Source organism: Dryas octopetala, chromosome 3 (genome assembly GCF_963921425.1).
Source record: "Dryas octopetala chromosome 3, drDryOcto1.1, whole genome shotgun sequence".
NCBI lineage: Eukaryota > Viridiplantae > Streptophyta > Magnoliopsida > Rosales > Rosaceae > Dryas > Dryas octopetala.
The window spans coordinates 11,953,465-11,980,601 of record NC_141368.1 but is presented as its reverse complement, the minus strand read 5'-3'; the positions used below and the strand labels follow the sequence as shown (position 1 = coordinate 11,980,601).

The 27,137-nt window shown below is 38.1% G+C and overlaps 3 protein-coding genes and 1 pseudogene across 9 annotated transcripts; all 4 read right to left on the bottom strand.

The window, feature by feature from the left end:
* Positions 1–498: 498 nt before the first annotated feature.
* On the bottom strand, positions 499–6,155 carry FUS5 (Proteasome component (PCI) domain protein). Of its 5 annotated transcripts, none has more exons than XM_086235357.1 (10): positions 5,740–6,155; positions 5,243–5,318; positions 5,036–5,124; positions 4,141–4,223; positions 3,654–3,747; positions 2,807–2,851; positions 2,604–2,674; positions 2,034–2,172; positions 1,160–1,268; positions 499–902 (listed from the first exon to the last, which is right to left on the bottom strand). In XM_086235357.1, exons 1-9 carry the CDS (start codon positions 5,896–5,898, stop codon positions 1,194–1,196), a joined length of 831 nt encoding a protein of 276 aa, XP_086091483.1. In that variant the 5' UTR covers positions 5,899–6,155; the 3' UTR covers positions 499–902; positions 1,160–1,193. The 5 variants fall into 5 exon arrangements, with proteins under 5 accessions (XP_086091483.1, XP_086091484.1, XP_086091482.1 ...); XM_086235358.1 differs by having other exon boundaries at positions 1,160–1,265; XM_086235356.1 differs by having other exon boundaries at positions 1,160–1,248; positions 5,740–6,154.
* A 1,353-nt stretch (positions 6,156–7,508) lies between these two features.
* Positions 7,509–11,499, bottom strand: LOC147290930 (putative disease resistance protein At3g14460). The gene is made up of 2 exons (XM_086237841.1): positions 8,288–11,499; positions 7,509–7,855 (listed from the first exon to the last, which is right to left on the bottom strand). Exon 1 carries the CDS (start codon positions 11,334–11,336, stop codon positions 8,370–8,372), a length of 2,967 nt encoding a protein of 988 aa, XP_086093967.1. The 5' UTR covers positions 11,337–11,499; the 3' UTR covers positions 7,509–7,855; positions 8,288–8,369.
* An 11,081-nt stretch (positions 11,500–22,580) lies between these two features.
* On the bottom strand, positions 22,581–25,165 carry LOC147290929 (putative disease resistance RPP13-like protein 1). 3 transcript variants are annotated; one of them, XM_086238583.1, is made up of 3 exons: positions 23,430–25,165; positions 22,850–22,957; positions 22,654–22,684 (listed from the first exon to the last, which is right to left on the bottom strand). In XM_086238583.1, exon 1 carries the CDS (start codon positions 25,104–25,106, stop codon positions 23,508–23,510), a length of 1,599 nt encoding a protein of 532 aa, XP_086094709.1. In that variant the 5' UTR covers positions 25,107–25,165; the 3' UTR covers positions 22,654–22,684; positions 22,850–22,957; positions 23,430–23,507. The 3 variants fall into 3 exon arrangements, with proteins under 3 accessions (XP_086094708.1, XP_086094709.1, XP_086094707.1); XM_086238581.1 differs by having other exon boundaries at positions 22,663–22,684; positions 22,850–22,963; XM_086238582.1 differs by lacking the exon at positions 22,850–22,957 and having other exon boundaries at positions 22,581–22,684.
* Positions 25,085–26,472, bottom strand: LOC147290928 (putative disease resistance RPP13-like protein 1 pseudogene; annotated as a pseudogene).
* Positions 26,473–27,137: the final 665 nt, after the last annotated feature.

Sequence of the window (27,137 nt, the reverse complement as noted above, 5' to 3'; positions counted from 1 at the left end):
TCTTTATGAATTCAAAATTAGTAAGAAAAAATAATAAGAAAGAAAAGGCAAATAGCATTTTGCTGAGTCCTTACTCCTTACCAATGAAAGAAAAATTCTATTAATATATAATAATTAATTTTTTGCGAAATTCAATTCTGACGAATATATTAAATTAAATTCAAACTTTCATTCTCTGTTTGACCTTTTTTATATCCATCATGTATTCATGTCGTACCAAAAATTTCTACAACTTTAAAGGAAGCTGGAGAGAATGACCAGCAAATTCAACAGAACATCGCTCCATATCCCTAAATTAAAAAATTTTAAAAAAGGAAATTGACAATTAAATAATATTTGCAATGGCCTGTTTTGTATTTTTGATTTCCACATTTGGAATTTAACAAAATTATTACTTGAACCTTAACTCAAACGACATAGGATGAGGGTACGTTCAAATCTGTGTAAGAAAAAAAATTTGGTCCACTTATTTTATCAAATATAAATGTGGGGAAAAAATTACATTCAAAAAGTTCGGCTAAGAATTAGATACAAATTGGGTTCAAATAACCCAGTCTTTTATAAATAAAAAAGAAAAAGAAAAAAGGCAATATGGTCAATTAAATGCCAAAAAGAAAAAACTATATTACCAACAACAAAGAATAATCCAAATGATGTTGTGAGATTTGAGTTAGGTCACATTTGATTTAACTGTAATGTTCACAAAATTAAGAAAATAGAAAAGAAAATATGAGAACAAATATGCTCAATAATAAGTTTGCAAGGGCCATGGCCCCTAGTCCTTTCCAAGTTCCGTCACTGCTCCAAAGTCCAAACCATGAACAAAATCAAGGCTACTTGAACTTGCCTAAGCACTATCCTTTCCACCTCAAAACTCTCATCTATATATTGGGTGCCGTCTCCTGCAATTCCAGGTCAAACAGTTGAATGAAGTCAAATCATATTGATGATCCAAACCAAAGATATAAATATTGCAGATGCTAATTTTGGCAGTAAAAAAGCTCTAAAATATTTACTGTATGGAGGATGGTGGCAAGGGATGAATTTAGATATCAATTTAGAGAGAGGGAGAGACAAGAGAGAGATTTAAAAAAATAATAGCCACACAGTTGTCAATACAAAAACAGAGCTAAGTGAGTGGGGAGTCTAACTGCATTACCTCTTCGGTCGACTTCGGTCTTCCTCATAGTCCATCACTCCACCAGGTTCGGAGTAGATCTCCTCGTGCCCCCGGAAGTCAATGTCGGCCTGCTTACAGTGTGGAACTTCTGCCACAACGTAAGTAAGACACATCGACCAACATATGCCAAAATGAAACAAAACATTCTCTAATCAACTCTATGGGAGGTGTTTTGTGTGTGGAGTGGCAAAGGATAAACCACTCATTCATCTAGTGATTAACACTGTAGATTCAAATAAACAGGTCGGAATAACAAAAATAAACATCCAGCTGATCTCTCACATCTGTGAATGAAATATACAGCTGCAAACTGCACATCTAATTATGAATAGACAAATTGCATTTCCGGTACCAAGTTAATACAGACCTTTATGAACCTTTCACCAGAAACTGCTCCAAGTGAACAGGTTGGGTTTTTTTTTTTTTTAACCTCCCTTCCCCCTCCCTTCCCATGCACACAGACAGACACATGCATGCACAAATGAGTGAGCATGCTGCAAATTGCATTTTTGCAAGACATAACAACATTTAGGATACGGAGCAGTTCTGATAGTTAACCCGTGTTATTGTAGTAAATGCATTGTAAACAACAAAGCATTTAAAGCATGTATTCAGTACAAGATACAAAGCCAACTTCTAAGCCCCACCCTCCCTGCCCTCTCTCTATTTTTCCTTCTTTTAATTGTTTCCTCTACTCTGATGTCCCCCATTTAGCTTCAGAATAACTCATCACAAAAGCACTATCTTATTTTTGGTGATCGAATGTCCAAATCATCAAATGCAACTCATCCACTTTACTAGGAAAGGATTACTTGCAGAAACAATTCAAAAAATAAAACTGGATTAAACTGACCTTGAGGGAGAATGACTTCTTTACTTCTTCCACCTTATCTTCAATTTCTTTTTTGTGTTCCTTGGCAGCTTCAGTCATAGTATCAGCCCACCTTATCTTCTCTTGTATTGAGATAAGAAGATTGTCTGATGTAACCAACCTAGGTTTCCATTTATAGAAAAAATAAGATAATACTATTAGATTTAGAAGTCAGCATAGTGGAAGTCTACTTTTGTCAATAAGATCCGAAGTAAGAATGTATTACTACATTAGAATGGTACTATTTTTTTTAATTTTTTTATATTTTCTAGTTGGTATAAACAAAGAGTATTTAGTGACAAATGGTCATACAAAGCATTATTAGCAAATTTGTAAGATAAACTCCACGGACCATAGCATGAGATTGTACACCTCATTGGTCATGAAATTATCAAGCAATCAAGATCGGACATTAATGGCTTCAGAAGAACATAATTTCATGTGTTGGAGAATCACTTCCTGGATAAGAAGATGTTCTAGAAATGCATATTGGACATACAACCCAAGAGGGGCAGAGAAACTACACCAATTCCATTGAAATAGAGATGTTACCAGTTGGACAGTGTTTGTATCATACTCCCAAGTTGTCCAGGTCTCGGATCTCTCCCTGCAGCAAATTGGACCTGCACTTCACAGGAAATAACAGATTAGATACTCCTTACAGAGAATTGAACAAAACCAAAAAGAAGAAAGAAAGTAGGAAACAAAACAAGGAGAAAGAAATCCAAAGATCTAAAGTAATAAAAAGCTCAAACCTCAAAGCATTTTCGCAATTGGTCCAGCTTTCCTCTTACTATGCCCTAAAAGAAAACAATCCAAGTAATAATCAGCACACTTCTCCTTCATGTTTCGCTCCAATTTTTCAGTTAAATCCGTTAAACTATCCAACCAGACCGCCCCCCCCCCCCCCCCCCCCCAAAAAAAAAAAAAAAAATAGCCTATCAGCCCCATCCCTCACATACATATATTAATTACATATTATTACTAGAAAGGGAAGGACCGTATTCAGCATGTAAGCGCGCAGAGAGAGGGGGCAGGGAGAAAGAGAGATAGAGATAGAAGAGGAACCACTGTAACATGCTTCACAGGTACGAATATGAGATATGATACCACAACAAGGATAGGATAATAAAATAGCATATACTCTATTATATATGTTTAAAAAGTTATCTGCAAAACCAAGAAAGCAAGAATTTTATTCATTATTTATTTTGTGCAAAACGATAGTAATTAAAAGATAACAATAGAACACAGAAGAAAATAATAATAAGAATAATCATATCCATTGATTTCATTCCATCATTCATATGTGATTACTCATTAGTTCTTTACAAATAGCTAAAAAACCAACCTTAGTACTTCTGTCATGCGAATAATCAGAAAAGAAACTGCTGTTTATTTCATATTAACGCTTAAGATTTTAAATACTACTCAGACCATCAGGTTAAAAAATAAAAATAAATCAAAACTTATTAAAAATACCCTCTGACAACCCCATTTTAAATTTAAAAGAAAAAAGGCAAATTGAAAAAGAAAACACCCCTTGTATTCTGATGCGCACATAACCAACGCATATTGCGCTAAATCCAAAATCAAACTTACAAAAATGTCAACCGAATACTCCAAATCTGTATCCGATAAGTGTCGGAGTGTATCAGGGGGAATCAGGGCCATATCCGTAATGGATACTCCACACCTGCAATATTTGGAATATCCGTGCTTCATAGACCAAAACTAATATTACCAACTTTCAGACACTTGTTCAATATTCAAAAGAATATTGTTGCACGAGCAAGTAGACAGATTATTTTAATTGTTGTAGAAACAATAAAATCATCATTGTGCAGGCTCACTGCTCATGCACACACCAAACCAAATTGGCAGACAGAGAGGAGAGTCCAAAGTAGTATACTGTACCCTGTTAAACTAATGGAAAGGTTTCTTGTACTTGTAATGTATTTGAATAATAATCCAATAATTTTATGATTCCTCATTCAACAGCATTCTATACGGTGTCCAGTAGAAAATGCATGTTTTAATATATTGGGAAAAAAATTGATGTAGAAGGATGAATATAATTACCGCATACATGCACTCATTAATGAGAAAATCCTCGAGTTCACGTACATTTACAACGTCTAACTCCTGCATTAGTTGATCATATGGCAGTACCTGGAAAAACTTTCAAGATTTTTTAGAAAGGCATTATGAGACACCTGAACATACAAAAGCATGATTTCTACTGAATAGTGACCTAGAAGAAAACCCCCAAAGAGTAGCTGAATGGGGAAAAAATAAAAACATGCATGGTGCATCAGATATAATTGTAAGGAAGAGATGCGTCAGGATATTATAATTCTAAGAAGAATGGGATAAATTTTAGTATCCAATGTAATGTTACTTTACATACTTACAAAGTTATAGACTTTCTCCATCAAAAGGCCTTTGGAAAAACAATCTCATGATCTGATCTAGAGCCAGGCATCAGATGACTAAGACATGTAAAAGCACTATTTTTCAGGGTTTGGACCTAATAAACTTCTGACATTCCAAATTTCCAAATAACTTTTCATATAATCTTTTTTTGATAGGAAACAACTTTTATTAAGAAGAAACAAAATTTACAATACAGTGGATAAGGTATCCACTAATATTAACTCCTAAAATTATATGAAAATAAATTTTCAGAGTTTCCAGTACTTTAACAGGCATTGTAATTTATTACAAACAGAATTCATTTCATTTCAAGCAGTAAACTGCAGTTCGTTTGCTCCCAGTGTAACTAAGTCTAAAACAATGGAATTCCTGCTGGTAGAACTTAGCTAAAGTAGGTAAAACGTGAACATGCCTTTCTTTTTTCTATGATGACTTTATTTTAAGCATGTACAAAATCAAGTACCAAAAGTGACAACTTCCATGTAATCACAACCAAAACATGCACTTTGGGAAAAAGAAAAGAGGATTATGCACTTGAGAAATCATGCCTTGTTTGTCTCAGCCAGTGTAAGCACAGTAAGCTGCTTTAGCTTTAGGACCTGATCAGGGACCAATTGCAGAAGATGACCGGCATCACCTATAAATCAACTACGTTTCAGACACAAACCCTAAACCAATAGACATGAAAGTGGAAAAGAAACACTAATTGTTTTGGTGCCATGGGCAAATAAACGAAGCACATTTTGGATACTTACTCTTGTAATCACTCCATGTGCCATGTGCAAACAAACGAAGCACGTCCAGGTACATAGAATTTTCAGTTCCATCAAGCTGCACATATTCCACAGTCAAACAACTAATGAATATAATGAATTCATAGTAAGAAAACGCAATAACAAGAAACAATTTATGCTTCTTTTGGCTTCAAACAAATTGATTTAGACAGCTTTTGTTCATTATCAAAGACCCAACTCCTAAAAGAACAAAACCCTTCTCTCAACCAAAACGGGAGCAATCATTTAATGGGAAACCCAGAATTTTGCAGTGATTATATCCTCTCCCAACATAACATTCAACATTCTCCGTTCGTTTTTACTTTCTAAGTGAAAAAGAAAACCAATTTCAAAAAGAAAAACAAAAGATAAAATAAACCCATATCTGAGAACTCTATGCCAAAGCAGACGCAACAGCAGCCAAAGAGACATAGCAAAAGAAAAATTCACAAAAAAACAAAAGAGGAAAGAATAGGAACCTGGAGAACATTAGGGACGGCGAGAATCTCGGAGAAGGCGAAGAGAGAAGGGTGGGAGGTGGCCTCGGTGACGAGAGAGGAAAGGGCAGAGCCGTCGAGAGCCGAGGCTTGCTTCACGAAGTGATCGATGAGCTCCTCTTGCTTTTGCTCTATGTCCATCTTTACACCACAAAAATATAAATCGCAAAAAATATAAGACGGTGAGTGAAAACTTGAAAAGTGGGAGGCTAGGTTTTTGCAGAGTTTGAATTTGGAGGTAATTGGGAGAGAAAATAGAGTAGAGGGGTTTTGGAGTAACTAGTGAGGGAATTGGAAACAGTGGTTTTCAGTGTTGAGAGACAGAGAGAGGACTTCTGAGAACCACCCCAAATAAAAGCTGCATAGACGATTCTCTATTCGAACCCAGAGATTGCTCAAAGCTCGGTTGGTGTCCATGTAGTGTGCATAAGCATTGAATTACTATTTTACCCTTAAAAATTGAAAAATCTTCTTCTTTTTTAAAGATAAAATAGAGTAAATAAAGTTCATGCATTTTTCATAGGTTGAAAGTGTTTTTGGATTATAAATAGATTTCTTTAGTACTTTTTGAAGAAGCACATAGGTGATAGGTCTATGTCTTTTTAAAAAACGCTTTCAAATACATTTATAGAAAGCACTTTAATTTTTAATAAAAAAATTTAGAGTACTCTAACTTTCAAGACAAAATTAGGGGGCAAAAAAAAAAACTTTCAAAACAAAATTACTAATTTATTTACTTAGCAGACAATCCGTTGCATTATTACAATCTAGGACAAAATTATCGCAAAGTAGTCGGCAAGTGCATATGCAATTATAATTGCAGTTACATTATATATATATATATATTTTTTTTTTTCAATAAAGAAACACTAACTTTAAACATTCAACCAATAAATCTCTTAAAACATACTTAAACATATTATAGAAAAACCTAATCAATCTTACAAATATTCAGATTCAAATAAAAAATGAATATAAAAAATCAAGCACTCAAATTATCCTTTAACTTAATTGTGTTATTGATTGCATTTATGGTTAATATTTTTAATTGTTTGGTAGTAGAGACTAGAGAGTAATAAATCTAAAAAATTATGTACTTCCAACGAAAAGACTTACCGTAGAGCTATTGTGCGAACAGGCCATCGTGTTGTCATATTAGATCTTGTAATGTTGTAAATTACAATTAAGTACCCTATTTTGAATCACAATAAACTAATGGACCTAATAGGTTTATACAAAAGTACCCTTACAAAATTAAAATAAGTGTTTCGTAGTTGATGTATTTATAATATTTCATAAAAGAACAAAAACGAATTTTTTTCGGGAGATTACTAATGGCGCCACCTCTAACATGAAGCCACAACAGGGGCAGACAAAAAGTTCAACACTCTTGTTCCTTTCATCTTCCACTACCATTTTTCATATTTCTGTTTCATTACATGTGTATATATAGATCTCAACTCCCAGAAAAATACTTAAATGATGAAGTGAGAATAGCATAATTAGCCAACTTAACCACAAACTACTCAAACATATTTTGTTTAAGAAAAAATAACCACTGGACTTGAATATATTGATTAATGATATTGCTGCTGGTAAAATGCAAAGAGTAAGCAAAATTTCACCGAGATCAAAGAAGCAAAGGTGAAAAAGAGCAAGTGAAATAATAGAAACATTAGAAACTTATTAAAGTCCTGTGTGGCTGTGTACCAGAGCGCAAGTGAAACCAACCTCTAGAGCAAACATTTCAGTATCCAAACTCAAAAGAGCTCGTTCCTTCATGTAAAATATTTCTTACAAAATATATCAATAACAAGGATGTTAAATAAAAGAGCAAGAAGTATATAAGCATACTGTTGGGAAATCAGTTTAAAACTTTCCAATACAATCCACAAAGTAGTCAATTCATGTGTCTAGAAACAAAAGAGTCTAGTAGTGTGATCTCCAAGTCTCCCAGTATATATATACACAACTAGGTTTTTCAGTTCTGTAAGAGGCACAGAGATGCCCCCAAGGAAGGCGCCTCTCGTGGCTCTCCAGGGCGTCCTAAAGGGGTACCAGAATTGATGGCCTCTGAAAAAATTTTGTTACAGAGGTACTGCATGTATAAGAGCAGAGAACAAAGAGGATGCATTAGCCATCTTTTATAAGTATAAATCAGGACCTAAGGTTAATCACCAATTAGCATTACAATGTGATGTCATTCTTCAATTTGCTTCTGAATATATAACGAAGAAGACGCATTGGCAATTGGATTATGAAAACTAAATTAAGAATTGCACAGTCGTACAGTCTTTCTGAAGAGGATGGGCAAATGAAACATGCAAAATGGAAAGCAGATTGAAGTTTAATATTCTAGCGAGAAAATTAAAGATGTTTTCCCGTGGAAGCATGATGAGAGTGAGACCTCATTGTTTGGGCCTCCTGAAATGGAGTCCAGTTCAAACATTTGGAGTACAGTTCAAATAATATAGAGTTTACGTTACAGAATGCGATGACAAAGAAGCAGATCGAGTTTGCAGAAAATTACCTGTTGAGAGGGAATTGCATAATTACAATTCACACAACTGGGTGGGAGTGGGACCCATCAACACGTACATTCTCATACAATATCATATGCGCTTCCCATCGATCCATATGATGGGGATGTGAGCAATCTTGGGCCAGTCTTCCCCTTTCTCTCTCTCGCACCGTTCTGAAAGCAAAGGACATCCCGAGATACTTAGATAAGAAAGAGAATTGGGTAGCCCTTCATCTGGCAAGCACTGGAGCTCAGGCCATCTCCAAATCCACAACATTTGAAGAGAGTTGAGGTGTCGAAACCCCTTGCCGTCCATCTTCTTAACATTCAAAAGACCATCGATCCAGAGAGAAGTGAGAGTGGTGGGCAGCAGCCCCTCCTCCGGAAATGAATCATCTTCACAATCATCGAAGCCAAGTCTCAAGTGTGTAAGAGAGGTGAGTCTTGGTAGACCCCACTGCATCCGGTTTGCCATCAATTTCTTGCAAGAATAGATCGCAAGTATTTTTAATTTTGACGGCAATCCCCCTTCCGGAAATGATTCCAATTCTGGACAATTATATATCTCCAGAGACTTAAGTGATGGGAGAAGGCTGTGCATCTCTTCAGGCAGCGACCTCAATTTCTCACATCCGCTTATTACTATCTCCGTCAAGTTGGGAGTCTCCGGCCCATACCAACTTGGAAATGTTGTCCCTCCATATGAATAAATAAAAAGCCTTTTTAGGTTTGTATGAGGTTGGAGCTTCTCAAGAACTTCTCTCTCTCTTTCTTGGTGTGAGTCATCGGTTATACTACTTGGTTCCCATCTCAATTCTAGTTCATTGAGATACTTCTTGTCCCTCATGATGTTGACCTCTAAAGCATCCTTTACATGAACCAGATTACCAAGTCCCGAGATACGAAGTGTTCCTCGCAAAAACTGAAGCTCCTTTAACTCTAAAATGTCATGCCCTGCAGTATGCTTGTCTAGCACAAAGTCACTTAAATCTCGGAGGTCTTTCAATTTTCCCATACGTGGTGGCATCTTTTGTAATTGAGTACCCCCAATATCTAGATGGCGCAACTTGATTAGTCTTCCCAAGTCGGTTGGCAACTGAGTAAGATATATACAATTGGACAACAATAATGTTTGTAAATTATACAAATTGCACACTCTATCAGGTAACTTTTGAATGGAAGTGTAAGACAAGTCCAAGTGCCTTAGATGTTTCAAGTTGTCAATTGAATCAGGCAGCTCCTTCAAATCATACCTTGCTAAATTGAGCACTCTTAAATATTGTAACTTTGAAAACAAATCATGTAGTACCTTAGCCTCCAATGTTCGGAGCTTAACATTGAACCAATATTCTAGAGATAGAGATAGAGATGGGAGGAAAGTACGCAAATACTTAGCTTCATATAAAGCCTCAAATTTGTCAAAGCCATGACTACCATATTTTTCCATATATGAAAAATGACGAGTTTTGCTCACAATGTTGGGAGATTCATTATCATCCCACCTAACACAAAATTCTCCAGATACAAAATTTGCTAAATCATTAATAAGGTCATGCATGATGAACATTGACTCTAAATGCTTTGCACGCTGAAAAAATGACCTTGAGATTAGATCATTGAAGTAGTTTTCTCCCACTTCTTCCATCATTTCATTATGTTTGGGTTGTAAGAGATCTTCAGCCTTCCATAACAACATCAATTCTGATTTTCCAAATTCATAATTCTTTGGAAAGATTGAACAATAGACAAAACAACGCTTGAGATATGGAGGCAGATAATGGTAGCTCAACCATAGAGCTGGCAGAATATGACTCTTCTCAGGAGATAACTCCCATATGTTACTATTCAATATTTTTTCCCATTCCTCCACAATATTTAATCTAGAGCGTAGGAGACCTCCAAGTGACTTAGCAGCTAAAGGAAGACCTTTACACTTTCTAGCAATTTTTCTTCCTATTACTTCAAGATTTGACCGTTCGCTATCGGTTGCGTTTTCAAAGGCATGTTTTGCAAATAGCAACCAACAATCTTCCTCACTTATTTCTGTTAAATGACGAATCTGAGGAGTACAGCCCATCATAGATGCTACACCTTGAATGCGTGTTGTGACAATAATCTTACTTCCATGTGCTCCTGACTGAAAGAGCCGCCATAAAGGATTCCAATGATCATAATTCTCATTCCATACGTCATCGTGAACGAAAAGAAACTTCTTCCCCGTCAAGGCCTCCTTCAATTTACATTGAAGCATATCTAAATTCGTGATATCAGAGGCTTTTTCACCAGTGATTGACTCATAAATTGTTTGTGTTATTCTATCAGCATCAAATTTTTGTGAAACACAAACCCATGCGTGGAGATCAAAATGTTTTGTCTCTTTAACATGGTTGTATATGAGCTGAGCAAAGGTGGTCTTTCCGATACCACCCATGCCCACAATGGGAAGCACGCTTATCTTATTGTCAGTCGCATCAGCCGATAGCAATAACTGGAGGAAGCTCTCCTTCTCTTTTTCTCTTCCATAGAAATCAGAATCTACCAAATTAGAAGTAGTTGCAGGTGGTAGCATTCCAACCAAAAAAGGTGGTAGAATTGTTTCTGATGTTGTGTGTCCATCATCTGATTTCAGATTAAGGGTATCTTTCTGCTTTACAATGGAGTCTAGCATGTCAAGAATTTCCTCTATCCTGGAGTTTACTTTTGTGTCAAAAGCATGAAACGCAGAAGAGATGGGCTTTATTAGTACCTTATATTTGATACTCCCAGATTCAGTTTTGAGCTTGCGCTTTAAAGCTTTAGTCTTGATCTTGTCCACCAGGTCCTCAGCATGATAGATGGCATCTGTAAGCCCCTCGAGCCACTGCTTGACTCTTGAGTCAGTGAGTTGCTTCTCCTCTGCATCTTGGAGAACAGCATCAGCAGACAACAACGTCATCTTCAACTTGTCCAGTAGTCCTTGGGTCCGTTTCTTTCCCCTGAGGAAGTCCAGGACCTCCCTAGACGCCATCTTTTGAAATAAAGCAGAGAGAAAAGCTCCACCCACAACCTCCAAAGCCATGATTGATTTCTTGTTAACTTGCAAATGGAATTGAGAACAGTTGAGAGAGAAGGTAGTTCTGAAGAGAGCAAGCAAAAACAAGGACGACTAATTTGATTTTTGATGTGTGAACTTGAGAGCATCAGCTACTTCTTTGGTATTGATGATAATGAAACTGATATGAAATTGCAGAGACAAATATTAGTGGACGACCCATGAGTCAAAAAGTTAAAGGGAACAACTTACAGATAGGCCTACCCTTTGTGGACAAAAGCAAAAGGAAACAATCAGTCAGTGACCACAGAATACAATTCTCTTAATTTGGAGTTTTGGACCATTCGTCCCACTTGTTCTGATCTAAATTTCTCAATTTATTATTTGGTTGTGGGGAAAATTTATGAAGTTAATAGGAAACCACAGTAAAATGCATATGTGGTTCTCATCAAAATAATCTGAGTAGCTCAGTTTCACTAGTGTAAATAATTTGATGACCTGGTGTTGCTGGTTGGCTTTACCTCTTCCACAAGTTTCTTCTAATTATCCATTTATCTGGTGATGTCTTAATTAGTATAGTTTTAATTTGTTTGTCCTCTGCCTAGCTTGTGTTTGGACAAGTTTTGCTAATAAGTTAAATTTTACTTGAAGTCAAGTCGTCCATCCTTTATATGGGGCCAAGTTGATCACAAGTTAAAAGATGAGCACTACCTCCATTCTAGAAAGATGCCACGCCTGCTGTTTACCATATTTACGGTCTATATAATTGCTGAAGATAATTTGCTTGATTTCCCACTTATTTGATTCTCAAATCAAATTGTCCTTCTATTTACCTCAACTAATCTTCCATTATTTATATAACAAATTCATAATACATATATAGAGAGAGTCTGTTTTCTGTAACACTACTACAAAAATCCTGATAGACATCACTAGATTGATATCAGTTTTTGAAAAAACATGTGTCTCCGGCTATCTGAATAATTCCCTTCTAAGGAATATTGTGCAAACTCATATAACCCACTATATAGAGTGTTAGCTCGCTTGATATTGGCCTCTTCCCTAGCTAATAGCTTAAGGTAGCTTTGGAAGTCTAATGATTGTCTAGACATATAGTATCAGAGCCTTATTCCCAATTAACTAATTCCTTGTCTAGTTGCTAGCAAGTCAAAATAGCAAGAAATCATTAGGCAAACTATTGAGAAATTGATTCAAAATTTTCCAATACAATCCAGAAGTAGTCAATACCTGTATCTGGAAACAAAAGAGTCTAGCTAGTAGCTAAGTATAAATCATTACAAATTGGAAGTTGAAGCCATCAATGCAAATAGTATGCTCAGTTTTTATTTTGGTCAAAATACTTCATTGAAGAAACAAAACAGAACAAGCATACAACCAAAAGGGAATGTTCAGAGGAGATGGCACCCAGCTCTGAACCCCAACAACAGAAAACCAAAGCAAAGAAAACGAAGAAGAAAAACTAAGCTTAAAAACAGAAAGAACTGCCTGCAACAAGAAACTAATCAACAGCTCCAACCTGCACCATCCTCGGAGGACAAGGTAAGCCATCCTTGTCCAGAACAAAGAGCAGAGAGATTGGGGGTCTATTGACCCAATTAGAAGGGTATAGAGATTAACCAAAAAAGGTGATTGGAAAATCTTAAAACTTTATTCACAGCAGCCGCTAGATATATACAAGTAAAAGACTTAATTATCTATAAAACTGGAAGACCTATTCTTAAGGAATCCTAGAAGACCAATCAGCTGAAACAATAATTCAAGTTTGAAAACATTTGAAAACAGCAGTTACACAAGATACATCTCTTACATGCCCCCTCAAGATGAGCCGCGATCAAAGAGGCCAATCTTGGAGCAGAGCAATTGAAAGCGAGCTGTAGATAAAGGTTTGGTCAGAAGATCAGCAAGTTGATCCACAGAGGAGACATGGGCTACCCGTAGCATGCCAGATTGTACCTGATCCCGGATGAAGTGGTAATCAACAGCCACATGCTTCATGCGAGAGTGAAAAACAGGGTTGGAGCTGAGTTGTGTGGCACCCACGTTATCACAATATATTACAGGCATAGCAGAAACGGGAATACCAAGTTCAGACAGAAGAGAGCACACCCAACGGAGTTCAGCAGAAGTAGCCGCCACAGAGCGATACTCGGCTTCGGTAGATGATCGAGCAACAGTGGATTGCTTTTTAGAACTCCAGGAAATCAGATTTTTACCCAAATACACAAGATAAGCACCAGTGGAAGAGTAATTGTCTCTGTTACCAGCCCAGTCGGCGTCTGAAAATGCATGAAGAGTGTCCGAAAAACTATGAAGAGACATGGGTGAACTGCGGTGAAGGAGAAGGCCTTTGGACATGGTACCACTGAGATAACGCAAGATGCGTTTCACAAGAGCCCAATGGTCCGTAGTAGGGCGGTGCATAAATTGGGACATCTTGTTGACGGCGTAGGAGATATCGGGCCGAGTAAGAGAGAGATACTGCAGACTCCCAACAGTGGCACGATACTGAGTGGGGTCAAGAAGAAGAGTGCCATGGGCAACAGAAATTGTAGAAGAACTAGTAGGCAATGGCGTTAGGACCGGTTTGGCACCTTGCATGTGCGTGCGTTTCAGCAAGTCATCAATATAACCCTTCTGTGAAAGTAAAAGACCATTAGAGTGAGGAAGAACCTCAACACCCAAAAAATAAGATAAGGACCCAAGGTCTTTGAGAGAGAAGCGACCAGCTAAGGAAGCAACAAACTCTGTGACAGCTGCAACATTGTTACCCGTTAGGATAATGTCATCCACATACACCAATAAATAAAGAATGGAGCCAGAGCAATTATATATGAAAAGAGATGTGTCTGAATGGGAGTTGCGGAACCCAGATTGTAAGAGAAATTGGCGCAACTCATGGTACCAGGCACGTGGGGCTTGCTTGAGACCATAAATGGCCTTATGTAGCTTGTAAACATGTGTTGGATGATCCGGGTCCACGAAACCTGGTGGTTGTGCCATGAAAACAGTTTCGGTGAGGTGACCCTGCAAGAAGGCGTTATTGATATCCAGTTGCCGAAGTGACCACCCATTACTTACAGCAATACTGAGAACTAATCGAACAGTAGTGGGCTTAATAACTGGACTGAAGGTCTCATGAAAATCCACACCGGGCCGTTGATGAAAGCCTTTAGCTACAAGGCGAGCCTTGTACCTGTCAATGGAACCGTCAGAAAGCCTTTTAATGCGGAAAACCCATTTACAACCTACCAAATTGGTAATACCGGCAGAAGGAACAAGCTCCCATGTTCCATTACAAACAAGTGCATTGTACTCTTCAGACATGGCTTGACGCCAGTTAGGATCTTTGATGGCTTGAGTGATAGAGGTGGGTTCAAGGATTGGTGATGGTGACTTAATGGCATGAAGATTGAGTTTTTGAACTGGTTTAACAATGTTGTTTTTGGCTCGGGTAAGCATAGGGTGGCGGGTGGGAGGTGGTGGCGGTGGGGGTGGAGATGGTGAAGGTTGGACTTTGGTTTGCAGGGCAGGTGGGGTGGGCTCGGTTCGTGGCATAGGGGGGGTGGGCGCGGTTCGTGGCATGGGTGGGGTGGTCTGGGTGTGTGGCATGGGTGGGGTGGGCTCGGTTTGTAGAATGGGTGATGTGGGCTCGGTGTGGGCTTGTGGTATTGGAGAGATTGAGATAGGATTGTGCAGTAATGGTGCAGTGGAATGAAAGTGTGACTGACCTGTTGAAGACAGCAGCTCCTGAGGGCGGTCCACTGATGGCGTGGTGGTGACCAGCGACGGGGTAGTAGGGACGGGAATGGGAGTGACAGGTGGAAACCATTGGGCTGGGTTGGTGGTGGCTAAATGGGAGAGGTCAGTAGGGAGTGATTTATATGGAAAATTAGTTTCAACAAATTGGACATGGCGAGACACATATGTTTTGGAGGTGGAGAGATTGAAACAGATGTAAGCACTTTGGGATAGAGAGTATCCCAAAAATACACAAGGTTGGGATTTAGGTTCTAATTTATGAGATGTATATGGTCGAAGCCATGGGTAACATAGGCAGCCGAAAACCTTCAATTTGGAGTAGTTAGGACTCTTTTGAAAAATTGCCTCATATGGAGATGTAAAGTTAAGTCCAGGAGTGGGCATTCTATTAATCAAATAAACGGCAGTGGCAAGGGCATGGGGCCAAAATGTGGTGGGAATAGATGCATGAGAAAGGAGAGACAGGCCAGTTTCCACAATATGTCTGTGTCTTCTTTCTGAGTATCCATTGTGTTCTGGAGTATGAGGTGGTGTAGTTAAGTGAGTGATGCCATGGTGGGATAAAAAATGTTTAAGACCGATATACTCTCCCCCATTGTCTGAATAAATAGTGATTATTTTTTGTTTGAAGTAATTTTCTACAAGAGGTTTATATTTTTGAAAAATGTCATGCACATCTGATTTTTGTTTGAGAGGATAGAACCATATATATTTGGTAAAATGATCAACAAATATCACATAATACTTAAAACCATCTTGCGACAAAATTGGGGAGGTCCATACATCAGAAAAGATTATTTCCAATGGTTTAGTAGAGACAAGTGAAGAATTTGAAAAAGATAACTTATGATTTTTATTAATATGACAAGCATTACATGAGAATTCTTTTGGCATGGGAGAAGAAGATTGTAAATGATAATTGGAAATAATAAATTTTAAAATAGGAAAGGCTGGATGACCAAGGCGGTGATGCCAATTTGAAGAAGTGGTTTTGATGTGGGAGAGTGCAAAGATTGGGGAAGTGACAGGAGGTGAGGATGCTGGCCATTCATACACGCCTGCGTTGGTACCGCCGGTCAGGAGAATGCTTCCTGTGCTAAGGTCCTTCACATGAAAACAAGACGGTAAGAATTCAACAGAAGTATTATTTAAGGAGCAAAATTGAGAGATAGAGATTAAATTCTTTTGCATGTTAGGGACACAAAGAACATCATTTAAAGTGAAGGAATGGTTTGTTGAGGAGAGGGAGAGGGAGCCAGTGTGAGAGATAGAGAGATTGGTACCATCACCGATCATAACATCATCAGAACCATGATATGGAGTGTGAAGAGACAGGTTACTCAGGTCTGTAGTAACATGGTGGGATGCTCCACTGTCGAGTAGCCAATTTGGTTTGGTGTTAGAGCTTGCTGCAAATTGAGCTTGAGGTTGCCACGGTCTGGTATTGGCCGGAGATCCAGCAGCAGAGGAGGGTTGAACAGCCACAAATTGAAAGGATGGACAACGCTTGGCAGTATGACCTTGGACACCACAGACTTGACAGTAGCCTTGATATGGGCGTGGTGGAGGCCGATTGTTGTTGCGGTTTGAGGGGCTAGAAGTAGAAGATGGCCGCCAATTTTGGGAGGGTGGACGCCAAGTGGTTTGACCTGGTTGAGAGGAGGAATTGGAGTTGGGACGCCAAGTGGTGCCTGATTGGTTGGGTCGCCAATTGTTGGTGGTGAAAGATGTCCGATTGCCAGGATTGGCTGTAATAGGGTGGGGAAGCTCGGGCTTTGAGTGAACAGGAAGTGAAGCTTCAAAGGAGAGCAGCTTTTCATGAAGCTCCTCAAACGAGATTGGGTTGTCACGAGCCTGAACGGCCCGGACAAGTTCTTTGTATTCTTCTCCAAGGCCATCTAGAATTTTTTCAGTGAGGTCTTCTGCATCCATTGGGGCACCTAGAATAGCAAGCTCGTCAGAACGAGCTTTGATTGAGTGAAGAAAGTCAGTGATAGTCATAGTGCCTTTGTTGGGATTTTTAAGAAGATTTTTGACTTGCTTGATGCGGCCACGAGTTGGTTTGGCATAGGTGTTGGAGAGGGTGTTCCAAGCTTCCCTGGAGGTGGTGGCACGAGCAACAAATGAAATAAGAGTTGGAGAAAGAGAGCCAATGATGGCATTCAGAATTAATTTGTCTTGGCGTACCCAAGTGCGATAGGCTGGATTGGGGGTGGTGACAGTGTCTGTGGTGAGAGTTTGGGGAGGGCAGGGTGTGGAACCATCAATATACCCCAGAAGATCATAGCCAACAAATAAGGATTCAAATTGAATTTTCCAAGAAAGATAATTTGTGGAGGTGAGTTTGATGGGAGTTTGGGCAGCTGTGTTTATGGTGAGGAGTTGATGATTGTTGGAAGTGAGAATGGCGTGAGGTGTTGCCATTGAGTTGAGAAGGAAAAAAAAAGATTAACAGGGGAGAGATTTTATGGCTCTGATACCATATAGAGATTAACCAAAAAAGGTGATTGGAAAATCTTAAAACTTTATTCACAGCAGCCGCTAGATATATACAAGTAAAAGACTTAATTATCTATAAAACTGGAAGACCTATTCTTAAGGAATCCTAGAAGACCAATCAGCTGAAACAATAATTCAAGTTTGAAAACATTTGAAAACAGCAGTTACACAAGATACATCTCTTACAAAGGGCACAATCTCTTTTTTGCTAGCGAGGCAACAATGTCAGTATGTAAGAAGCTGCAGGTATGCATAGAAATGCCACCAAGCAAGACACCTGCAAAAAGTTTTTGTTTACTGATTAGAAGCTGCATGCAAAGAACATAGAACAAAAGAAGATACATTAGCCAGCTTTTCTATATGTAACTCAGGGCCTAATTAAGGATCAATTGGCATACAGTGCGGTTAACGAAACATATATATATCTAAAAACCCATAAATGCTAATTAATTAGTAAGAAATATATACAGTAATTAACTCACAAAAAAAGAGCTTATCTAATGTTGGAAAAAGTGGCTAAGATATATGTATGCAACAATTGAGATCATTCTTCAATTTCTAAATATTTACAATAGTTCTAAACTATGGAAGTACTTAAAGCACCTTTAGTGGCAGCTTGCAGAGCTCACACCACACTTGACTCCAGAAATAAAAGACTTAGCTAGAAACAATACTACTAGCTTGATCCTGAAACTTTTGGAAGAGGATGGGCAACTGAAACATGCAAATGAAAAGTACGTAGATTCAAGATTAGTAATTTACTATCCATATATTATAATAAATGAGTAATCTCCAGCTGTATACTCAATTGTTTGTTTTTGCTCTGTTCGTTCCCACATTGTCTATATATAATCTACAGCCAAACATTAGGAAGGGTTAATTGTAACAGAAAAAGAAGAAAGGGTTTTTCAACTTTCAAGCTGTCAAATTAAGAAGGAAAGAAAGAATGGTAGTCTCTATTAACCTTCTTTTTTTAGAAAGAATAACTACTGGGGACTTGCATATATAGATTAATGAGGCTTCTAAAATGCAACAAAGGTGTACCTAGATGAAAAAAGCAAAGGTCAACAGAGCATAAGTGAAATACAAACATTAAAAAGTTATCTGAGTCCTGAAAAACAGAGCAAGCATTTTCCAAAGAGAAAATCAATTCAGAGAACAAAAATGAGGAAAATATCTGTTACATAATCGACAACCATGGGGCTTACTGTTGGGAAATCAGTTTAACATTTTCCAATACAATCCACAAGAAGTAAATTCATGTGTCTAGAAACAGAACGCAGTAACTAACTAGTTAGTAGTTACAGAGCATTATGATTCATCCAAGCTCTAAAATGGCATGCAAAATTTATTATTTTAATGAAAATTTTGAAGATGTTTCCCTGTTGAACCATGATGACATCTTGTTTGGCTCTTCTCAAATGGACTCCAGTTTAAACATTTGGAATTTCAATATATAGACCCATAAATATGGAATGCAATGACAAAGAAGCAGAGTTTGCAGAAATTAAAGTACCTGATTGAGAGGGAATTGGATAATTACAATTATAACTCAACTCAACTGGGACTGGGACCCATCGGAGAAAAACACAATATTTGGGCAATCATATATGCTCAATCATAGAATGATGTCCTAACCAACTTGGAAATGTTGTGCCTCCATAAGAATCAATTGTAAGTTTTTTTAGATTTGTATGAGATTGGAGCTTCTCGAGCACTTCTCTATCTTTTTGTGCATCGGCAGTTACACTTGATTTCCATTTCAAAACTAGTCCATCGAGATACTTTTTGTCCCTCATGATGTTCGCCTCCAAAGCCTTCCTAAAATGAACGATATTACCAAGTCCTGAGATACAAAGTGATCCACGCAAATACTGAAACTCCTTTAACTCCACAATGTCAAACCCTGCTCTATGCTTATGTAGCACAAAATCAGTTAATATCTGGAGGTCTTTCAATTTTCCCATATGTGGTGGCATCTTTTGTAACTTTGTAAACTTGATATCTAGATGGCGCAAGTTGATTAGTTTTCCCAAATTAGTTGGCAATTCAGTAAGAGCATCACAATGTGACGATAATAGTGTTTGTAAATTATACAAATTAAACACTGTACGAGGTAACTTCTTTATGGAAGTCTGAGACAGGTCCAAGTACCTTAGATGTTTCAAGTTGTCTATTATTAAGTTAATAAGAAAAACCAAGTTACATGGTATCAGAGTTCTTACAGCTCCTTGCAGAACAGAATTTCTTCTCTGCTCTTAATTTGCTGACAATTGCCTTTTATTTGGTAAAGCATCTTCTAAAGCTTATAGTTTTAAACACTCTCTCTTATGATTCTGAACAAATTAAAGATCAATTTTCTTTATTCATGCTTCTCAGCTCAGTACTTTCTACCATGCACTAACTCCACCTGAAGTTACACACCCAAAGTTCACACAAAATTGAAAATTACACACCCAAAGAGTCTAGCTTTGTAGCTAATAGATCACTACAAATTGGAAGTTGAAGCCATTAATGCAAGTCATCCCTCCATTGGTGCAAATAGTTTGCTCTATGTCCATCTTTACACCACAAAAATATAAATCGAAAAAAATATAAGACGGTAAGTGAAAAGTGAAAACTTGAAAAGTGGGAGGCTAGGTTTTTGCAGAGTTTGAATTTGGAGGTAATTGGGAGAGAAAATAGAGTAGAGGGGTTTTGGAGTAACTAGTGAGGGAATTGGAAACAGTGGTTTTCAGTGTTGAGAGACAGAGAGAGGATTTCTGAGAACCACCCCAAATAAAAGCTGCATAGACGATTCTCTATTCGAACCCAGAGATTGCTCAAAGCTCGGTTGGTGTCTGTGTAGTGTGTATAAGCATTGAATTACTATTTTACCCTTAAAAATTGAAAAATCTTCTTCTTTTTTAAAGATAAAATAGAGTAAAAAAAGTACATGGATTTTTCATAGGTTAAAAGTGTTTTTGGATTCTTGGCAAAAAAAAAAATATATAAGTGTTCTTGGATTATAAACAGATTTCTTTAGTACTTTTTGAAGAAGCACATAGGTGATAGGTCCATGTTTTTTTTTTTTAGAGCAAATTACAATTTAGTACTTCAACTTTATATGTTGTTTCAATTTAGTACCCCAACTTTGAAAACTTGTAAAAAAGTATCTCAACTTTCATTTTGTGTCAAAATAGTACATCCGTTAATTTTTCTGTCAAATAAATCGTTATATGCTAACGTGGCAGGAATATTTTCGTCTTTTTTCCCAAATTTTAAAAATATTAATATTTTTAAAAACTTTTGAATAAAAAAATTTCATAAAATAAAAAAAACCTTTCCCCCTCCTTCCCCAGCCATGCCCTACGCCCCCATCTCCCTCCCCTCCCCTCCCCACCCCAGCCAGTCCTCACCCCTCCCCTCCCCAGCCAGCCCCCCCCCATCCTCCCCATCTCCCTGCTTGACCCACCCTCCACCCCACCGGGTGGAGGGGTTGGGCAAGGGGTGGGTCGGGCAGGGAGAGGGGGGAGGATGAAGGGGCAGGTTGGGGAGAGGAGGGGTGGGGGCTGGGAGGGGAGGGGGCGAGCCGCCCTCTCCCCTGCCCCTCCCCCCCCCACCCCAGTCCCGTCGCACCCTCAGCCCCCGTTGCACCCCCTCCCCCCAGCCCCAACCCTATCCCCTCCCTTTCCCACCCCCACCCAGCCTTCCTCAGCCATCCCAACCTGCCCCCACCCCATCCTCCCCCCTCTCCCTGCCCGATCCACCAGTCTCGTCGCCCCTCCCCCCTCACCCCCCCTTACCCAACCCCCTCACCCCCCCACCCCCCGACCCTCCCCCTCCCATCTCCCCCCAAATTGTTTTTTTTTTATTTTTAAAAGTTTCAATTATTTTAAGAAATTTTTTTATTCAAAAGTTTTTAAAAATATTATTATTTTTTAAATTTTGGGAAAAAAATAAAAATACCTCTGCCACGTCAGCAAATAACGGTTTATTTGACAGAAAAACTAATGAAGGTACTATTTTGACACAAAATGAAAGTTGAGCTACTGTTTTATAAGTTTTCAAAATTAGGGTACTAAGTTGAAACAACATGTAAAATTGAGATACTAAATTGTAATTTACTTTTAAAAAAAAAAAAACTCTTTCAAATATATTTATAGAAAGCACTTTAATTTTTAATAAAAAAATTTAGAGTACTCTAACTTTCAAGACAAAATTAGTGGGCAAAAAAAAAACTTTCAAAAGAAAATTACTAATTTACTTACTTAGCAGGACAATCGGTTGCATTATTACAATCTAGGACAAAATTACCGCAAAGTGGTCGGCAAGTGCATATGAAAACAAATTAAGAATTGCAAAATATTCTTAGGTAAAATGCACTCAGAGATAAAAGTTCAACACTCTTGTTCCTTTCATCTTCCATTACCATTTTTCATATTTCTGTTTCATTACTTGTGTATATATAGATCTCAACTCCCAGAAAAATACTTAAATGATGAAGTGAGAATAGCATAATTAGCCAACTTAACCACAAACTACTCAAACATATTTTGTTTAAGAAAAAATAACCACTGGACTTGAATATATTGATTAATGATATTGCTGCTGGTAAAATGCAAAGAGTAAGCAAAATTTCACCGAGATCAAAGAAGCAAAGGTGCAAAAGAGCAAGTGAAATAATAGAAACATTAGAAACTTATTAGAGTGCTGTGTGGCTGTGTACCAGAGCGCAAGTGAAACCAACCTCTAGAGCAAACATTTCAGTATCCAAACTCAAAAGAGCTCGTTCCTTCGTGTAAAATATTTCTTACAAAATATATCAATGACAAGGATGTTAAATAAAAGAGCAAGAAGTATACAAGCATACTGTTGGGAAATCAGTTTAAAACTTTCCAATACAATCCACAAAGTAGTCAATTCATGTGTCTAGAAACAAAAGAGTCTAGTAGTGTGATCTCCAAGTCTCCCAGTATATATATACACAACTAGGTTTTTCAGTTCTGTAAGAGGCACAGAGATGCCCCCAAGGAAGGCGCCTCTCGTGGCTCTCCAGGGCGTCCTAAAGGGGTACCAGAATTGATGGCCTCTGAAAAAATTTTGTTACAGAGGTACTGCATGTATAAGAGCAGAGAACAAAGAGGATGCATTAGCCATCTTTTCTAAGTATAAATCAGGACCTAAGGTTAATCACCAATTAGCATTACAACGTGATCTCATTCTTCAATTTCAGAATATATACAAATTAAAGTTTACAAAAATGGAATTAAGTGAAGCACCTTAATGTAGTGGGAGCATATTATATAGTTGCAACATCCGGAGCTGATACCACACCAGCAATATGTATAGCAGAGATAAAAACACTAGTATTACCAGCTAGCTTGATCCTGAAGCTTTAGCAGAATAGGATGGGCAATTGAAACATGCAAATGGAAATTAGATTCAGGTTAGTACCCATATATTATAATAAATGAGTAATCTAGAACCAAACAAAAGACTAAAAGAGTCTACAAGTAGTCAATTCATGTACAGAGTCAATTCATGTAGAAGTAGTCAATTCATGTATGTAGAAACAAAAGAGTCTAATAGCAGCTCCTTGTATATATAGAATTATAGATCACTACAAATTGGAAGTTGAGGGCATTAACGCTGGTAATCCCTCAATCAATACCCAGTTTCAATTCGCTTCTGAATATATAACGAAGAAGACGCATTGGCAATTGGATTATGAAAACTAAATTAAGAATTGCACAGTCGTACAGTCTTTCTGAAGAGGATGGGCAAATGAAACATGCAAAATGGACTTTACGTTACAGAATGCCGATGACAAAGAAGCAGGTCGAGTTTGCAGAACATTACCTGTTGAGAGGGAATTGCATAATTACAATCAACACAACTGGGTGGGAGTGGGACCCATCAACACATTCTCATACAATATCATATGCGGTTGTGATCGATGGATATGTTGGGGATGTGAGCAATCTTGGGCCACTCTTCCCCTTTCTCTCTCTCGCACCGTTCTGAAAGCAAAGGACATCCCAAGATACATAGACCAGAAAGAGAATTGGGTAGCCCTTCATCTGGCAAGCACTGCAGCTCAGGGCATCTCAAAATCCCCAACTCTTTAAGAGAGTTGAGGTGTACAAACCCTTTGCTGTCCATCTTCTTAACATTCAAAAGATCGGAGATCAAGAGAGAAGTGAGAGTGGTGGGCAGTAGCCCCTCCTCCGGAAATGAATCATCTACTACTTCTTCACAATCTTCGAAGCCAAGTGTCAAGTCTGTAAGAGAGGTGAGTCTTGGTAGACCCCACTGCATCCGCTTTGCCATCAGTTTCTTGCAAGAATAGATCTCAAGAAATTTTAATTTTGACGGCAATCCCCCTTCCGGAAATGATTCCAATTCTGGACAATCTTGTATCCACAGAGACTCAAGTGATGGGAGAAGGCTGTGCATCTCTTCAGGCAGCGACCTCAATTTCTCACATCCACATATTACTATCTCCGTCAAGTTGGGAGTCTCCGGCCCTAACCAACTTGGAAATGTTGTCCCACCATATGAATGAATAACAAGCGTTTTTAGGTTTGTATGAGGTTGGAGCTTCTCAAGAACTTCTCTCTCTCTTTCTTGGTGTGAATCATCGACTATACTTGGTTTCCATCTCAAAACTAGTTCATTGAGATACTTCTTGTCCCTCATGATGTTGACCTCTAAAGCATCCTTTACATGAACCAGATTATCAAGTCCCGAGATACGAAGTGTTCCTCGCAAAAACTGAAGCTCCTTTAACTCTAAAATGTCATGCCCTGCAGTATGCTTGTCTACCACAAAGTAACTTAAATCTCGGAGGTCTTTCAATTTTCCCATACGTGGTGGCATCTTTTGTACTTTAGTACCCTCAATATCTAGATGGCGCAAGTTGATTAGTCTTCCAAAGTCGATTGGCAACTGAGTAAGAGCTTCACAATAGGACAACAATAATGTTTGTAAATTATACAAATTACACACTCTATCAGGTAACTTTTGAATGGAAGTGTAAGACAAGTCCAAGTGCCTTAGATGTTTCAATTTGTCAATTGAATCAGGCAGCTCCTTCAAATCATACCTTGCAAAATTGAGCACTCTTAAATATTGTAACTTTGAAAAGAAATCATGTAGTACCTTGGCATCTGGCATTCGGAGCCTAACATCGAACCAATATTCTAGAGATGGGAGGAAAGTACGCAAATACTTAGCTTCATATAAAGCCTCAAATTTGTCAAAGCCATGACTACCATATTTTTCCATATATGAAAAATGACGAGTTTTGGTCACAATGTTGGGAGATTCATTATCATCCCACCTAACACAAAATTCTCCAGATACAAAATTTGCTAAATCATTAATAAGGTCATGCATGATGAACTTTGACTCTGAATGCTTTGCACGCTGAAAAAATGACCTTGAGATTAGATCATTGAAGTAGTCTTCTCCCACTTCTTCCATCATTTCATTATGTTTGGGTTGTAAGAGATCTTCAGCCTTCCATAACAACATCAATTCTAATTTTCCAAATTCATAATTCTTTGGAAAGATTGAATTAACAATAAACAAAACAACGCTTCAGATATGGAGGCAGATAATGGTAGCTCAACCATAGAGCTGGCAGAATATGACTCTTCTCTGGAGATAACTCCCATATGTTACTATTCAATATTTTTTCCCATTCCTCCACAATATTTAATCTAGAGCGTAGGAGACCTCCAAGTGACTTAGCAGCTAAAGGAAGACCTTTACACTTTCTAGCAATTTTTCTTCCTATTACTTCAAGATTTGATCGTTCGCTATCGGTTGCGTTTTCAAAGGCATGTTTTGCAAATAGCAACCAACAATCTTCCTCACTTATTTCTGTTAAATGACGAATCTGAGGAGTACAGCCCATCATAGATGCTACACCTTGAATGCGTGTTGTGACAATAATCTTACTTCCATGTGCTCCTGACTGAAAAAGACGCCATAAAGGATTCCAATTATCATAATTCTCATTCCATACGTCATCGTGAACGAAAAGAAACTTCTTCCCCATCAAGGCTTCCTTCAATTTACATTGAAGCATATCTAGATTCGTGATATCAGAGGCTTCTTCACTAGTGATTGACTCATAAATTGTTTGTGTAATTCTATCAGCATCAAATTTTTGTGAAACACAAACCCATGCATAGAGGTCAAAATGTTTTGTCTCTTTAACATGGTTGTATATGAGCTGAGCAAAGGTGGTCTTTCCGATACCACCCATGCCCACAATGGGAAGCACGCTTATCTTATTGCCAGTCGCATCAGCCGATAGCAATAACTGGAGGAAGCTCTCCTTCTCTTTTTCTCTTCCATAGAAATCAGAATCTACCAAATTAGAAGTAGTTGCAGGTGGTAGCATTCCAACCAAAAAAGGTGGTAGAATTGTTTCTGATGTTGTGTGTCCATCATCTGATTTCAGATTAAGGGTGTCTTTCTGCTTTACAATGGAGTCTAGCATGTCAAGAATTTCCTCTATCCTGGAGTTTACTTTTGTGTCAAAAGCATGAAACGCAGAAGAGATGGGCTTTATTAGTACCTTATATTTGATACTCCCAGATTCAGCTTTGAGCTTGCGCTTTAAAGCTTTAGTCTTGATCTTGTCCACCATGTCCTCAGCATGATAGACGGCATCTGTAAGCCCCTCGAGCCACTGCTTGACTCTTGAGTCAGTGAGTTGCTTCTCCTCGGCATCTTGGAGAACAGCATCAGCAGACAACAACGTCATCTTCAACTTGTCCAGTAATCCTTGGGTCCGTTTCTTTCCCCTGAGGAAGTCCAGGACCTCCCCAGAAGCCATCTTTTGAAATAAAGCAGAGAGAAAAGCTCCACCCACGACCTCCAAAGCCATGATTGATTTCTTGTTAACTTGCAAATGGAATTGAGAACAGTTGACGACTAATTTGGTTTTTGATGTGTGAACTTGAGAGCATCAGCTACATCTTTGGTATTGATGATAATGAAACTGATATGAAATTGCAGAGATAAATATTAGTGGACGACCCATAAGTCAAAAAGTTAAAGGGACAACTTACAGATAGGCCTACCCTTTTGTGGACAAAAGCAAAAGGAAACAGTCAGTGACCGCAAAATACAATTCTCTTAATTTGGACCATTCGTCCCACTTGTTCTGATCTAAATTTCTCAATTATTATTTGGTTGTGGGGAAAATTTATGAAGTTAATAGGAAACCACAGTAAAATGCATATGTGGTTCTCATCAAAATAATCTGAGTAGCTCAGTTTTACTAGTGTAAATAATTTGTTGACCTGGTGTTGCTGGTTGGCTTTACCTCTACCACAAGTTTCTTCTAATTATCCATTTATCTGGTGATGTCTTAATTAGTATAGTTTTAATTTGTTTGTCCTCTGCCTAGCTAGTGTTTGGATAAGTTTTACTAATAAGTTAAATTTTACTTGAAGTCAAGTCGTCCATCCTTTATATGGGGCCAAGTTGATCACAAGTTAAAAGAGGAGCACTACCTCCATTCTAGAAAGATACCTCGCTTGCTGTTTA

Excerpts from the sequence above, each read along its gene's own strand:
- FUS5 (XM_086235356.1), bottom strand. The coding sequence starts at position 5,898 with ATGGACATAGAGCAAAAGCAAGAGGAGCTCATCGATCACTTCGTGAAG. Across the intron at positions 5,319-5,739 it reads CCGTCCCTAATGTTCTCCAG|CTTGATGGAACTGAAAATTC; the intron begins GTTCCTATTCTT and ends GAATATGTGCAG. Across the intron at positions 3,748-4,140 it reads TTTCTCATTAATGAGTGCAT|GTGTGGAGTATCCATTACGG; the intron begins GTATGCGGTAAT and ends CAAATATTGCAG.
- LOC147290930 (XM_086237841.1), bottom strand. The coding sequence starts at position 11,336 with ATGGCTTTGGAGGTTGTGGGTGGAGCTTTTCTCTCTGCTTTATTTCAA.
- LOC147290929 (XM_086238582.1), bottom strand. The coding sequence starts at position 25,106 with ATGTTGTTATGGAAGGCTGAAGATCTCTTACAACCCAAACATAATGAA.